Raw genomic sequence first — 16,873 nt, 5'->3', positions numbered from 1 at the left:
TTTTACTTCAGTAACAAAATAGAGTACTTCTTCTTCACCACTGACAATAGAGTCTCAAAAACAGGTTAGATAAAGTGTTATTTGTTGAAAGCAGTATTCAGTTTGTAGAAGTACTGAATAAAAAGTTGTATTTGCTCTATAATGGTATTAGAATATTATGAATAAAATCTGTGTAGATGTCATTTTAGACCTGGTGGAAGCAGTAGTAGTTGTAGTAGCGAGTTGATACTTATACGTTTCCAATCGCTTTTACTTCTACTTCTGTATCTGTTCAGTACCTTTAATAACTGCAGTCCCTATGCTTTGGCAGCAGTAGTACTAGAGTTTTGGAGTACAGTTCCTGCCTGTTTCCAGTCTGAGCGAGGGGGGCGGGTCCATCCTTTTTTGGACAAACAGCTCTGGTCCAAGGAGAGAAAGTCCATGTGTCTGCTGCATGAGGCGACTGCTTCTGCTGCATTTAAGGACTCTAAAACCACAGGGAAATCCCCACACCAGGACAAACTTCACACAAAAGACTCGGTCAACAGGTAAAATGAGATGGTCAAACTTTGGGTTTGATTTTTCGTGTTTTTTGGTGATATATTTAAGTTCAGGGTAAACGTTAATTCACTAGGTTTACTTGTCATTCATTGTTTCTGGCCTTTTATCGAACGTGTTTCACTCTTTAGTAGTTAATTTGACGTCTTTGGAGTTGGATTTTAGCTGGATTTTGGATGTAAATATCATTAAAACATGACATTTTAAAACATAAAATTAACTGTGAGGATTAGAGGATTAGTTCATACTGTCATTGTGTCCTTGGGCAATACACTTAGCCCACTTTGCCTTTGTCTGGATGTTTGGTGAAGTATAGTCTTATACACGGTAACTTTTCTGAATAACAGTTTGTGCGGCGTACACAGGAATCCAGATGTGGAAATTGTTGCATCCCAATCTTTCATCATCTATAAATCTACTTATCGTAGTGTTTTTCAGCTTATTTCGAGTTGAGCCACCGTTTTTTTTGGTTGAAAAGATGCAGCGGCAAAGCATCCACTAAAACCTTATCCTCGAGAATGTTGTCAAATGACTTTAATTAGAAAAAAGAGGTGTAAATGTCCCTGTCACTGGTGAAAGAGCTGCTAGAATGTAATAATAGATGTTAAAATAGACATATTCAACAAACAAAACGGACAAAATGGGACTTTATGCCATAGTATGCGTTTACCCCTCTTTCCTTTGGATACCACCTTATTACTTTCTAATTTTATTCTTGACTTATCCTGAGTTCTCTATGCTCCTGCCCAGCTTTGTTTTTTCTCATTCATTTATTTAATTTATTTTTCTTTATTATTATTATCATTATTTTTATTACTTCTCTAATTTTCTTATTTTTATTATTCTTCTATTTATTATTATTTCTTTATTTTTCTTATTATTATTTTTCTTATTATTATATTATATCATTATTACCAGTATTATTATCCTTGTGGTCTTCACTGTCGCCCTCCGAGACAATCGCTGTTGTGATTTTGGGCGTTACAAAAATAAATTGAATTTTGCGCCTTTTAATTTTAAATAACCATGACACTCCTGGTACTCCTTCATGGCACTCCTGGTACTCCTTCATGGTACACCTGGTACTCCTTCATGGTACACCTGGTACTCCTTCATGGCACACCTGGTACTCCTTCATGGCACACCTGGTACTCCTTCATGGCACTCATGGTACTCCTTCATGGTACACCTGGTACTCCTTCATGGCACTCCTGGTACTCCTTCATGGCACTCATGGTACTCCTTCATGGTACACCTGGTACTCCTTCATGGTACACATGGTACTCCTTCATGGTACACCTGGTACTCCTTCATGGCACTCCTGGTACTCCTTCATGGCACTCATAGTACTCCTTCATGGCACTCCTGGTACTCCTTCATGGCACACCTGGTACTCCTTCATGGCACACCTGGTACTCCTTCATGGCACTCCTGGTACTCCTTCATGGCACACCTGGTACTCCTTCATGGCACTCCTGGTACTCCTTCATGGCACTCATGGTACTCCTTCATGGCACTCCTGGTACTCCTTCATGGCACTCATGGTACTCCTTCATGGCACTCCTGGTACTCCTTCATGGCACACCTGGTACTCCTTCATGGCACTCCTGGTACTCCTTCATGGCACTCCTTCATGGTACACCTGGTACTCCTTCATGGCACACCTGGTACTCCTTCATGGCACTCCTGGTACTCCTTCATGGCACTCATGGTACTCCTTCATGGTACTCATGGTACTCCTTCATGGCACTCATGGTACTCCTTCATGGCACTCCTGGTACTCCTTCATGGCACTCATGGTACTCCTTCATGGCACTCCTGGTACTCCTTCATGGTACACCTGGTACTCCTTCATGGTACACATGGTACTCCTTCACGGCACTCCTGGTACTCCTTCATGGTACACCTGGTACTCCTTCATGGTACACCTGGTACTCCTTCATGGTACACATGGTACTCCTTCATGGTACTCCTGGTACTCCTTCATGGTACACCTGGTACTCCTTCATGGTACACCTGGTACTCCTTCATGGTACACCTGGTACTCCTTCATGGTACACATGGTACTCCTTCATGGTACTCCTGGTACTCCTTCATGGTACTCCTGGTACTCCTTCATGGTACACCTGGTACTCCTTCATGGTACACCTGGTACTCCTTCATGGTACACATGGTACTCCTTCATGGCACTCCTGGTACTCCTTCATGGTACTCCTGGTACTCCTTCATGGTACTCCTGGTACTCCTTCATGGTACACCTGGTACTCCTTCATGGCACTCCTGGTACTCCTTCATGGTACGCCTGGTACTCCTTCATGGTACACCTGGTACTCCTTCATGGTACACATGGTACTCCTTCATGGTACTCCTGGTACTCCTTCATGGTACACATGGTACTCCTTCATGGTACACCTGGTACTCCTTCATGGTACACCTGGTACTCCTTCATGGTACACCTGGTACTCCTTCATGGTACACCTGGTACTCCTTCATGGTACACATGGTACTCCTTCATGGTACACATGGTACTCCTTCATGGTACACCTGGTACTCCTTCATGGCACACTCGGCGTGTCCTTGCAGCTCTGACCTCAGCACCTTTTGTTACTGACCAGCTCATAAATACCCTGTAGTATTTAGTGGCACATCCTTGAGCCTCAGAGCGATGTCTGACCCTTGTTACTGTGGCTCGTCCCATGTGCTGCTCGTGAGGCTCTTATTTCAGAGCCGCCGCAGCTCCGGTCACTGCCCTCAAAAGCATGTCAAACAGGGCATTGCATCATCTGTATTTACACGGTTTCAATGTATACACAACCTACGGCTGCAAAGACGGTCAGCTTAGTCTGGACGACCTGTCTTGAACCACATAAGAGCAGGTTTTTAATTATTTATTCAGTTGACATGAAAAATAAGCAATAAATTAGGCAAGGCAAGTTTATTTGTAGAGCACATTTCATACACAAGGCAATTCAAAGTGCTTCACAGCAGGAACAATGCTTTCAAATCATAAAGAAATACAATCAAATTAACTAATTGAGAAAATAAAAAAATAAAAACACCTAGCCACAAAGGGTAACGTGTTTTCGGAGTCCAACTCCCTTTTAAATCAGTCCAACTGATTGTCTAAACTAATGAAATCACAAAACAATTTAAGTCATAAAAGAGAAGAGTGCAAAGAAAAATCCTTTCAGTCAAACACAGCTAAACAAAACTGTTTTTAGCTTAGATTTGAACTTAGTTAGAGTAGAACCTGTTTCACATTAGTCCTGACTCTGGCACCAGCAGGAGGCCGGTCCATGTTTAGTCCTGACTCTGGCACCAGCAGGAGGCCGGTCCATGTTTAGTCCTGACTCTGGCACCAGCAGGAGGCCGGTCCATGTTTAGTCCTGACTCTGGCACCAGCAGGAGGCCGGTCCATGTTCAGTCCTGACTCTGGCACCAGCAGGAGGCCGGTCCATGTTTAGTCCTGACTCTGGCACCAGCAGGAGGCCGGTCCATGTTTAGTCCTGACTCTGGCACCAGCAGGAGGCCGGTCCATGTTTAGTCCTGACTCTGGCACCAGCAGGAGGCCGGTCCATGTTTAGTCCTGACTCTGGCACCAGCAGGAGGCCGAGATGGTTCATATGGCACTAACATGTCCGAGATGTACTTTGGTGCTAGGCCATGGATCAAATCAAATCAAATCAAATCAATTTATTTTTGTAAGGCCAAAAATCACAACAACAGTTGCCTCTGAGGGCCACAGGGAGAAATGGAGAGACCTGAGAACAGGACTAATGTGATGGTACTTCCTGGTTCTAGTCAGGACTAATGTGATGGTACTTCCTGGTTCTAGTCAGGACTAATGTGATGGTACTTCCTGGTTCTAGTCAGGACTAATGTGATGGTACTTCCTGGTTTTAGTCAGGACTAATGTGATGGTACTTCCTGGTTCTAGTCAGGACTAATGTGATGGTACTTCCTGGTTCTAGTCAGTACTAATGTGATGGTACTTCCTGCTTCTAGTCAGGACTAATGTGATGGTACTTCCTGGTTCTAGTCAGGACTAATGTGATGGTACTTCCTGGTTCTAGTCAGGACTAATGTGATGGTACTTCCTGGTTCTAGTCAGGACCCGAGCAGCAGCGTTCTGGATGTTCAGGCCGTTACAGTCTAATCTACTGGAGACAAACGCATGGATAAGTCTCTCAAGTCTGACTTAAACACTATACTTTTGAGTTTGGCAATGTTTTTTAGATGATACAAATCCTCTGATGTTATTGATTTGATGTGGCTGTTAAAGTTCAAGTTTGAGTCCATTATTACACCCCAGAGTTTGTAGGTTTTAGAGTGAGACTCTGGGGGTGACGCTAACACTTTCTGTTTGTTTCTGTGACAAAGACAATGATTCCAGTCTTGTCTGAGTTCAGCTGGAGAAAGTTGTTTTGCTCCACACACTGATCTGTTGGATGCAGTGATAGAGAGAATCTACTGGTCCATATTAACCTGCCGATAGTGAAACATAGATCTGAGTGTCGTCTGCATCATTGTGATAGGACACATTTTCACTACGTATCAGCTGACCCAACGGCAGCATGTAGAGGTTGAACAGAAGGGGACCCAGGACCGACCTTTGGTCAACCCTAACCCTAACCCAGATCTAACAGAATTAAGACTGAGGCTTTGCCTGTGTCAGTGTTCAGGCGGATGTCATTTGTCACCTTGACAAGAGGAGTCTCAGTGCTGTGATGAGGTCTAAAACCTGACTGAAAAACATCAAATGAGTTGTTAAGAAAGAGGAAATCTGTGAGCTGTTGTAAACAACCTTTTCAAGGACTTTGCCCCAAAATGGCAGATCAGAGATGGGCCGGTAATGACTCAGTACTGCGGCATCAAGACTGCTCTTCTTTAGGAGAGGCTTTATGACCGCAGTTTTCAAAGACATTGGGAATGTTCCAGATTGAAGCGACATGTTAACTATGTGAGTGAATGGTGCTAATAAACTGTTCAGCACAGACTTTAGAAATCTGGAGGCTCACACATGGAGGCAGCATGTAGATGAACTCTAAGACTGGAGATGATCTCATGGACAGTTTTGTCAGTTACAGGTGCAAAGTGAGTTAGCTCGAAGTGTCTGCATTGTGGGATTTATAGCATTTCTAATGCCCTGAACTTTGTCATTAAAGTATACTGTAAACTCATTACACTTGGATGTGGAAAGGGCTGCCCAGACTCTAAAACACATTAAAAAAATATTAGTTTTTACAACAAAGACAGTGGCATTATTTAATCAATAAATCCAATAATGTACATGATTTGTTAATATTCTCTATCTAGAAGCCTTCAGTCACATATTTTGACCTCTGTTTGGGTCTTTTAAAAGTCTCAATGTGCAATAGAAATAACAGTTTGACTTGTGGACTACTAAAATGATCCTTAGTTTTTCCTTTCCTGCAGTGCTCAAGGACATTGGGGATAGTGTAGGTTTCAAATACTGCAAAAATGTAAATACAAGTTTGATTCTTGTGAAATTCTTCAGTAAAATTCCGTTTAAAGTAACAATCTTTCTGTTTCTTGAGTAAAAGTTTTGGATTTTTTTCCCACTGAGAGTTACTACTGCTTCTCAAGTAGTATTTTCTACAAATCATTCTTGAGTACTGTAGTTATTTGTACCTGTCTGGCTTACATCGAGCTCTAGCTTACATCGGGCTCTGGCTTACATCGAGCTCTAGCTTACATCGAGCTCTGGCTTATATCGAGCTCTGGCTTACATCGAGCTCTGGCTTACATCGAGCTCTGGCTTACATCGAGCTCTGGCTTACATCGAGCTCTAGCTTACATCGAGCTCTGGCTTACATCGAGCTCTAGCTTACATCGAGCTCTGGCTTACATCGAGCTCTAGCTTACATCGAGCTCTGGCTTACATCAAGCTCTGGCTTACATCGAGCTCTAGCTTACATCGAGCTCTGGCTTACATCGAGCTCTGGCTTACATCGAGCTCTGGCTTACATCGAGTTCTGGCTTACATCGAGCTCTGGCTTACATCGAGCTCTGGCTTACATCGAGCTCTGGCTTACATCGAGCTCTAGCTTACATCGAGCTCTGGCTTACATCGAGCTCTAGCTTACATCGAGCTCTGGCTTACATCGAGCTCTGGTTTACATCGAGCTCTGGCTTACATCGAGTTCTGGCTTACATCGAGTTCTGGCTTACATCGAGCTCTGGCTTACATCGAGCTCTAGCTTACATCGAGCTCTAGCTTACATCGAGCTCTGGCTTACATCGAGCTCTGGCTTACATCGAGCTCTGGCTTACATCGAACTCTGGCTTACATCAAGCTCTAGCTTACATCGAGCTCTGGCTTACATCGAGCTCTGGCTTGCATCGAGCTCTAGCTTACATCGAGTTCTGGCTTACATCGAGCTCTGGACATCGAGCTCTAGCTTACATCGAGCTCTGGCTTACATCGAGCTCTAGCTTACATCGAGCTCTGGCTTGCATCGAGCTCTATCTTACATCGAGCTCTGGCTTACATCGAGCTCTGGCTTACATCGAGCTCTGGCTTGCATCGAGCTCTAGCTTACATCGAGCTCTGGCTTACATCGAGCTCTGGCTTACATCGAGCTCTAGCTTACATCGAGCTCTGGCTTACATCAAGCTCTGGCTTACATCGAGCTCTAGCTTACATCGAGCTCTGGCTTACATCGAGCTCTGGCTTACATCGAGCTCTGGCTTACATCGAGTTCTGGCTTACATCGAGCTCTGGCTTACATCGAGCTCTGGCTTACATCGAGCTCTGGCTTACATCGAGCTCTGGCTTACATCGAGCTCTGGCTTACATCGAGCTCTAGCTTACATCGAGCTCTGGCTTACATCAAGCTCTGGCTTACATCGAGCTCTAGCTTACATCGAGCTCTGGCTTACATCGAGCTCTGGCTTACATCGAGCTCTGGCTTACATCGAGTTCTGGCTTACATCGAGCTCTGGCTTACATCGAGCTCTGGCTTACATCGAGCTCTGGCTTACATCGAGCTCTGGCTTACATCGAGCTCTAGCTTACATCGAGCTCTGGCTTACATCGAGCTCTGGCTTACATCGAGCTCTGGCTTACATCGAGCTCTGGTTTACATCGAGCTATGGCTTACATCGAGTTCTGGCTTACATCGAGTTCTGGCTTACATCGAGCTCTGGCTTACATCGAGCTCTAGCTTACATCGAGCTCTAGCTTACATCGAGCTCTGGCTTACATCGAGCTCTGGCTTACATCGAGCTCTGGCTTACATCGAACTCTGGCTTACATCAAGCTCTAGCTTACATCGAGCTCTGGCTTACATCGAGCTCTGGCTTGCATCGAGCTCTAGCTTACATCGAGTTCTGGCTTACATCGAGCTCTGGACATCGAGCTCTAGCTTACATCGAGCTCTGGCTTACATCGAGCTCTAGCTTACATCGAGCTCTGGCTTGCATCGAGCTCTGGCTTGCATCGAGCTCTAGCTTACATCGAGCTCTGGCTTACATCGAGCTCTGGCTTACATCGAGCTCTGGCTTGCATCGAGCTCTAGCTTACATCGAGTTCTGGCTTACATCGAGCTCTGGACATCGAGCTCTGGCTTACATCGAGCTCTGGCTTACATCAAGCTCTAGCTTACATCGAGCTCTGGACATCGAGCTCTGGCTTACATCGAGCTCTGGCTTACATTGAGCTCTGGCTTACATCGAGCTCTAGCTTACATTGAGCTCTGGCTTACATCGAGCTTTGGTCCGGGCCTAAAGTAGCTCAGGACTAACAGCTCTGGACAGATGCACGTCACCGAGTCGTTTTGGCACGAGGGAAACGCGTCTATTTCCGTGCCTAACTCTGACTCAAGACTATATTACTCTTTGTTACTTCTACTTGTGTCATAGTTTCCCCGAATGCGTTTTACTTGTACTTGAATCATTTCCTGGACCACTACTTTGTATTTCTACTTGAGTAAAGCAAATCTGAAGCCAGTAACTTTACACTTACTTGAGTATTACTTTTGTTTTCCCACTGTATTTGTCTCATGTTATAACGCGACAAAGCTGAAACAAACTATTATTTTGACTTGTCATTTATAATTTTTTGATTAGTCGATTGTCAAACAATTATTTCTATTGCACATTGAGAACAGGCCTCTAAAGTTTCTCACCGGAGTGAGCCCAGAGTCACAGGGGGCGGGGCTCATTTGCATCTCATTGAGATAAGCCCTCCCCCCTGTCACCACCTCCCCCTACAGCTGTCACTGAAGACTCAAGAGGAGTGTTGTTATTGATGGTAACTGGACTTGAATCAGAATCAGAAGTTACTATATTAAAATGGAAATACTTGGATTACAAAAGGCCCTGAATAGCATCAATGAATCAGAATAGGGTTTATTGCCATTTGTCGATAAACAGAATTCACAGGTGATTCAGTGCATAATAAAAATGTATTAATCCAAGAATGTGAAAGTTATTTTCACGTTAACAAATCACATCTCTACCATCCAGAAGTCGGAGTTGAATTAAATATTTAAACAAACACATAAAGCACAACCCACATGTAGCATGTGTCAATATGCCACTGGGCTAGATCAGAAGGTAGGTTTGACTCAGGGAGGTGCGTGTAAGCAATAATACAAACTAGTGAATCAAAGTGTGGCTGTGCCTTATATATTTACAGTGAAGGTTTACCAACATACAATTAATCCAATATTTACAAAATGTACAATCTGCAGATGTTCAATGGTTTCATATACTGAAATACTGAAAGGTTCACAATCTATGGTTGTATAAATTGCAATTAAAGTTCAACACGAGATTCAGCATAAAACATCCAGTGTAGGAAGTGCACACACATATTAAATAACATTTGCACATCTCAATGAAATAGCAATAAAGTGTCCGTGAAAGAGCAAGCAACAAAGTTTTTGTATTGTCCAAAATAGGATAAATAAAAATAATAAAAAGATAGCACTGTGACTGATTTGAGAGTTTGCAAAGTCTGTGGTGTCTTTTGGGTGGGATTGCACGGCTGAATCAGCCCCTACCATAACCGCAGGCGACTCATGTTGAAGGATTTGTAGGTATGTTAAATGTTTAAATATTATTTAAACATTTAACATTAATAAAATTCAGTAAATATTCTTTCTTTATATATAATAAAACAATGCAGCTGATTGATTTAATACATTTTGATTTATTTTGCTCTAACAACAACAAAAAGCAGCTTTTTCCCCCTATATTTGAAAAAGAGTGAGTAGAAGTATAATAATTGTTCTCTTTTACATGCATAGATATTATTATTTTAAATTTTTTCTCCCATAATCTCCAGACAAAATCAAACTTATAATAATTCTATACAATATAAAACCAAGAAGAACACAAAAGTATCAGTTATTATTAGTTTGATCCAACGTCCTCAAACAAAGGTCTTGTTTGTCTGTGTTTTCGATTCCGTAAAGAGCAGCTAAGGATTCTAAAACGACGCGCCTGACGTGGCTCTGACACTGTCACAAACCCTGGTGTGCGTCTGTCTCCAGGACGATGGCTCCGAGTCTGGTGCAGTCGTACGGCCGGCGCTGGTGGATGGCCATCACTGCCATCGTGGAGAACCTGCTGTGCTCGGCCGTGCTGCTGGGCTGGGGCTCGCTGCTCATCATGCTCAAGAACGAGGGCTTCTACTCGCACATCTGCACCACCGGTACGACACGTTTAAACACCTCTTTAAGCTGTGTGTGATTGTGATTCTTATGTATTTATATTGTACATTTCATAAACAGAAGCTGCTCTCAAAAGTGCTGCACTGTACACGTAAAATGCAATACAAATATTATATAATGCTCTTGTTTACTCCGCTAGTCCTCATTTGAAGCCCCAGTATGTAACATTTCAGCCCAAAATAGACTAAAATAAAAGCTGTTTTTTATTGCAAAATTAGAAAACATATAAAATCCTGCGTCCTTAATGTGAGCGGGCTTGCACCTCCACAAACTTGACTCGTACTTTATTTTGATGTATTTATTTGGGTGTATTTGATAGGGAAAAGTGTGTTTCATGAGCTCACAAACAATATACAAAACAATATTCATCATAAAGTCAAAAACAGGTCAAAGATGGTTTTATTTATGGGAGTGTCTGCAGAGCCGCGGCGCGCGTCCCGAAACTGCCATGTTATTTTTGTGCCGGCTGCGCATCGCGGCTCCTGAAACTGCACCGCTATTTGACCGCGTTTTAGCGCCGTTTTAGACTGCGCCGGGTTAAGGTTAAGGTTAAGGTTAAGGTTAAGGTTAGGGTTAGGGTTAAGGTTAGGGTTAAGGTTAGGGTTAGGGTTAGGGTTAAGGTTAGGGTTAGGGTCAGGGTCAAGGTTAAGGTTAGGGTTAGGGTTAGGGTTAAGGTTAAGGTTAGGGTTAGGGTTAGGGTTAAGGTTAAGGTTAGGGTTAGGGTTAAGGTTAAGGTTAAGGTTAGGGTTAGGGTTAGGGTTAAGGTTAAGGTTAGGGTTAGGGTTAAGGTTAGGGTTAAGGTTAAGGTTAAGGTTAGGGTTAAGGTTAGGGTTAGGGTTAGGGTTAAGGTTAAGGTTAGGGTTAGGGTTAAGGTTAGGGTTAAGGTTAAGATTAGGGTTAGGGTTAAGGTTAGGGTTAGGGTTAAGGTTAGGGTTAGGGTTAGGGTTAGCCATGACGCTATAAGAGAAGTCCCGCGGTTCCTGAAACTGCGCGGCCATTTGACCGCGGGCCGCAGCACTGCAGCCACGGCCTTTATTTATATTGCACTTTGCATTTGAAGCAACGTGTTACAGTCAGTTAAAAACACACACTGTATAACACACACATAGCAACAACATATACAAACTGCTTCTATTGTTAACATGCTTTTAGAAAAGGCCGTGGCTGCAGAACCGCGGTCAAATGGCCCAGCAGTTTCAGGAACCGAGGCACTGCCATATAGCCTCATGGCTAACCCTAACCCTAACCCTAACCTTAACCCTAACCCTGACCCTAACCCTAACCTTAACCCTAACCCTAACCCTAACCTTAACCCTAACCCTAACCCTAACCCTGACCCTAACCCTAACCTTTACCCTGACCCTAACCCTTAACCCTAACCTTAACCCTAACCCTAACCTTTACCCTGACCCTAACCTCAACTCTGACCCTAATCCTAACCTCAACCCTAACCCTAACCTCAACCCTAACCCTAACCCTGACCCTAACCCTAACCCTAACCCTAACTCTAACCTCAACCCTTACCCTAACCCTAACCCTAACCCTAACTTTAACCCTAACCCTAACCTTAACTCGGCGCGGTCTAAAACGGCAAATAGCGCAGCAGTTTCAGGTTCTGTAGACTCTCCCTTTAGAAATGATAATGTTTTATGTGGTTTTAAGGTTCTATTTCCATGGACTCATTCAAGTGAAGATAGGTCCTGTGAGAACCAGTCAAAAGCACAAAGGACTCAACTTAGTGGAATTGAAAGCCAGAGAATCAAATATATTTAACACTCTCTGTTGTTGCAACGTTAAGTTTGTAAAAAATGTATTTGAGTCTCTGCTTTGAACAAACTTTCAGTAATAACAACAAACAGACAAGTTGAAATCCAATAGAACAAATGCAAAAGTCCAAATTCAAGTCCAAACAACTTCCTGGCAGAACACCTTCACAATAAAAGTACATTCTGTGCATGTGTGACATAAATGCTTTACATTTCTGCCATGATTAACTTTATCAAAAAGTGACATTTTATAGCTCTACATGTGACACTCTGAGACACAATTTTCAAATAATCACAACCAAGTACAGAGATGTGGGCGGGGATAGGGGATAGGGTGGACACGGGACAAAAGAGAATTAACTCAAACATGCAGGAATCAAAATGCAACTTTGAGTAAACTATGATGAGGAAACACTGGAGGAACAAGGTTAAAAGCTCATTAATGTTGATTATATTCATCATATTTTGTCCTATTTAAATGTTTCCACATTATCATTTGATTCATATAAAAAATAAAATCATAAAAATGTTTTTTAATGAATTAATATACATTTAGATGGTTTGGTGGTCAGGCTTATGATTGTTACAAAAACATGTTTTAAATGTAAAATGTAATGTAAAATGTAATGTAAAATGTAATGTAAAATGTAATGTAAAATGTAATGTAAAATGTAATGTAAAATGTAATGTAAAATGTAATGTAGGGTTAGGGTTAGGGTTAGGGTTAGGGTTAGGGTTAGGGTTAGGGTTAGGGTTATAGAATGTAATGTAACAAGCTGGTGGCAGTTAATATACATCAACCAATTTGTCATAATTTAAAAAAACTCATTCTAACAGAATTTGTATTCCTAATTCTTTCCCTAAATACATCTTAACCTTTCAGTAGAATTCTCAGATATATTTCCTCTTCCAGAGAACGGCACAGCGCCCTCTAACCACACGGTGCACAGCGGGGAATACGTCAGCTGTGTGGAGCAGGAGGAGATCCTGAATCTGGGCTTCACCATCGGGTCGTTCCTCCTCAGCGCAGCCACCTTACCTCTGGGCATCCTGATGGACAAGTTTGGGCCACGCCCGCTCAGACTCATCGGCAGGTGATTAACTGTGACCGCGTCAGACCATAGAACAGATCATAATCATAGAACAGATCATGATCATAGAACAGATCATAATCATAGAACAGATCATAATCATAGAACAGATCATGATCATAGAACAGATCATAATCATTGAACAGATCATAATCATAGAACAGATCATAATCACTGAACAGATCATAATCATAGAACAGATCATATTTATAGAACAGATCATAATCATAGAACAGATCATATTTATAGAACAGATCATAATCATAGAACAGATCATAATCATAGAACAGATCATAATCATAGAGCAGATCATATTTATAGAACAGATCATAATCATAGAACAGAACATAATCATAGAACAGAACATAATCATAGAACAGAACATAATCATAGAACAGATCATAATCATAGAACAGAACATAATCATAGAACAGAACATATTTATAGAACAGATCATATTTATAGAACAGATCATAATCATAGAACAGATCATAATCATAGAACAGATCATAATCATAGAACAGAACATAATCATTGAACAGATCATAATCATAGAACAGATCATAATCATAGAACAGATCATAATCATAGAACAGAACATAATCATAGAACAGATCATAATCATAGATCAGAACATATTTATAGAACAGATCATATTTATAGAACAGATCATAATCATAGAACAGATCATAATCATAGAACAGATCATAATCATTGAACAGATCATAATCATAGAACAGATCATATTTATAGAACAGATCATATTTATAGAACAGATCATAATCATAGAACAGATCATAATCATAGAACAGATCATAATCATAGAACAGATCATATTTATAGAACAGATCATATTTATAGAACAGATCATAATCATAGAACAGATCATAATCATTGAACAGATCATAATCATAGAACAGATCATATTTATAGAACAGATCATATTTATAGAACAGATCATAATCATAGAACAGATCATAATCATAGAACAGAACATAATCATAGAACAGATCATAATCATAGATCAGAACATATTTATAGAACAGATCATATTTATAGAACAGATCATAATCATAGAACAGATCATAATCATAGAACAGATCATAATCATAGAACAGATCATAATCATTGAACAGATCATAATCATAGAACAGATCATAATCATAGAACAGATCATAATCATTGAACAGATCATAATCATAGAACAGATCATAATCATAGAACAGATCATAATCATAGAACAGATCATGATCATAGAACAGATCATAATCATAGAACAGATCATGATCATAGAACAGATCATAATCATTGAACAGATCATAATCATAGAACAGATCATATTTATAGAACAGATCATAATCATAGAACAGATCATAATCATAGAACAGATCATAATCATAGAACAGATCATATTTATAGAACAGATCATATTTATAGAACAGATCATAATCATAGAACAGATCATATTTATAGAACAGATCATAATCATAGAACAGATCATAATCATTGAACAGATCATAATCATAGAACAGATCATAATCATAGAACAGATCATATTTATAGAACAGATCATATTTATAGAACAGATCATATTTATAGAACAGATCATAATCATAGAACAGATCATATTTATAGAACAGATCATAATCATAGAACAGATCATATTTATAGAACAGATCATATTTATAGAACAGATCATAATCATAGAACAGATCATAATCATTGAACAGATCATATTTATAGAACAGATCATATTTATAGAACAGATCATATTTATAGAACAGATCATAATCATAGAACAGAACATAATCATAGAACAGATCATAATCATAGAACAGATCATATTTATAGAACAGATCATATTTATAGAACAGATCATAATCATAGAACAGATCATATTTATAGAACAGATCATATTTATAGAACAGATCATAATCATAGAACAGATCATAATCATTGAACAGATCATATTTATAGAACAGATCATAATCATAGAACAGAACATAATCATAGAACAGATCATAATCATAGAACAGATCATAATCATTGAACAGATCATAATCATAGAACAGATCATATTTATAGAACAGATCATAATCATAGAACAGATCATAATCATAGAACAGATCATAATCATAGAACAGATCATAATCATAGAACAGATCATATTTATAGAACAGATCATATTTATAGAACAGATCATAATTATATATTTATTATTTATATAATTCATAGAAAACATATTTCGAGTGACGAGAAGATTTCACAAACAATCTGATACAAAGTGCAGTGTTTGCCAGCAGAGGACACAAGGACTCGCTCCACTGGCGCACTTTACAGAGCAGCTTAAATGTGGCTGAAAACAATGGCTGCTTTGAAGTTGAGTGCGTTCTGAAATGAGCAGAATGAGTCTGATCAAAGCGTAAGATTTCAGACAAAATAAAAGCATCTTATCATGGGGGCTTTTACTGCACTAAAACATAGATCTTGACTGTGAGCGGGCTTGCCCCTCCACAGACGTTGTCCTTTGTTCATTATTGCTTCATGATTATGTCCTAAAGTGCATTGTTTCCACACATCACAAAACGTTTTACACATGCATCTTGTTTCTTTCAGTTCATGTTTTGCAGCGTCTTGTGCCATGATCGCTACGGCAACGTACAAGCCTGAAGGTTTGTTGTAAACACTGTCTATAAATATAAAGCACATTACACGAGCATCATACATTCAGGTCAGGTCGTTCCAGAGGTTTATCGAGTGTTTTGTTTCTGTTTCAGTTCTTTCCATGCTCATCTTTTTCGCTGTTTCATTCAACGGTTTTGGAGGAATCTGCTTGACCTTCACGTCTCTCACAGTAAGACCTTTTCAATTCATATATCTGTCTTTCCCTCAGTAGTCCACTAGTCAAAGGATTCTTTTGATTGTAAATTGAGACTTTTTAAATACCTTTTTAACCAAATAGAGGTTGAAATGTGTGATTGAAGGCTTCTAGATACAGAATATTCACAAATAAAGTGCATTGTTGATGTGAATCTGACATTTTTTATCCTTTTTTGACATTTAATTCAATAATGCCACTGTATTTTTTTATTAAACAATGTGTTTTAGAGTCTGTACAGTCCAGATGATGATTACAATGATCAAAATAGGACTATGATTCTTTTTCATGTTCTCTCTGAACTGTTAACACCGCTAGGATCAATACATGAATGAATGGCTTATGTGCAAAAGTTTGTCTTGTAAAAAGATTGAAACAAGGAGCACAATGTATCGTAAAAGTATTGATTCTGCAACACTGACTGAGGCAATAATCAATATCACAACAAAGGAAATATACCACAGTAACACCAAGAACGTCCAGCTGACAGAAACGTGCTGGTTTTAAAAGAAACAATGTTGAAAAGGGCTGATTTTATTCACAATTTTCCTTATTAAGTCACAATTAGCCTTGATGTAGTCTTAGTTTTGTCTCTGTTACATTTTAGAATTATATTTTGACAGAGTAAAAAGTATATTCAAATATCCCATATTTTAACCGTATCACATTGTGCAGCCCCACATACGTCCAGATAAGCCTTTATTCAATGATTTAGTAGTTTCCTGTTTTTAGGGCTGGACGATATTGACAAAATAAATATGAGCTTTTTCTCAACCGTGTTGATGTGTTAAACAACAAATTAGTTGAGGTTTAATTTTCAAACAAATACATTCCCCAAAGTGCCAAAATATCACTTTATACTAATTGTAAATTGTTGAACTCATGTTTTTGATCTCACAA

The 16,873-nt window shown here is 40.0% G+C and overlaps 1 protein-coding gene across 1 annotated transcript in view; it reads left to right on the top strand.

The window, feature by feature from the left end:
- The first annotated feature begins 428 nt into the window (after nucleotides 1-428).
- The window catches only part of slc43a1b (solute carrier family 43 member 1b), a 41,370-nt gene continuing 24,925 nt past the window's right edge, over nucleotides 429-16,873 (top strand). The window contains exons 1-5 of the mRNA XM_072463420.1: nucleotides 429-527; nucleotides 10,059-10,219; nucleotides 12,918-13,098; nucleotides 15,712-15,767; nucleotides 15,873-15,949. Coding sequence (XP_072319521.1) covers nucleotides 10,063-10,219; nucleotides 12,918-13,098; nucleotides 15,712-15,767; nucleotides 15,873-15,949 — 471 coding nt within the window. The 5' untranslated portion in view covers nucleotides 429-527; nucleotides 10,059-10,062. The remainder of the gene's footprint in view (nucleotides 528-10,058; nucleotides 10,220-12,917; nucleotides 13,099-15,711; nucleotides 15,768-15,872; nucleotides 15,950-16,873) is intronic.

The sequence above is a fragment of the Eucyclogobius newberryi genome, unplaced genomic scaffold, assembly GCF_026437365.1.
Source record: "Eucyclogobius newberryi isolate DKJ021-1_F unplaced genomic scaffold, fEucNew1.0.hap1 SCAF_4, whole genome shotgun sequence".
NCBI lineage: Eukaryota > Metazoa > Chordata > Actinopteri > Gobiiformes > Gobiidae > Eucyclogobius > Eucyclogobius newberryi.
Note: the sequence above shows the minus strand (reverse complement) of the source record. Positions and strands in the feature narration are given on the sequence as shown.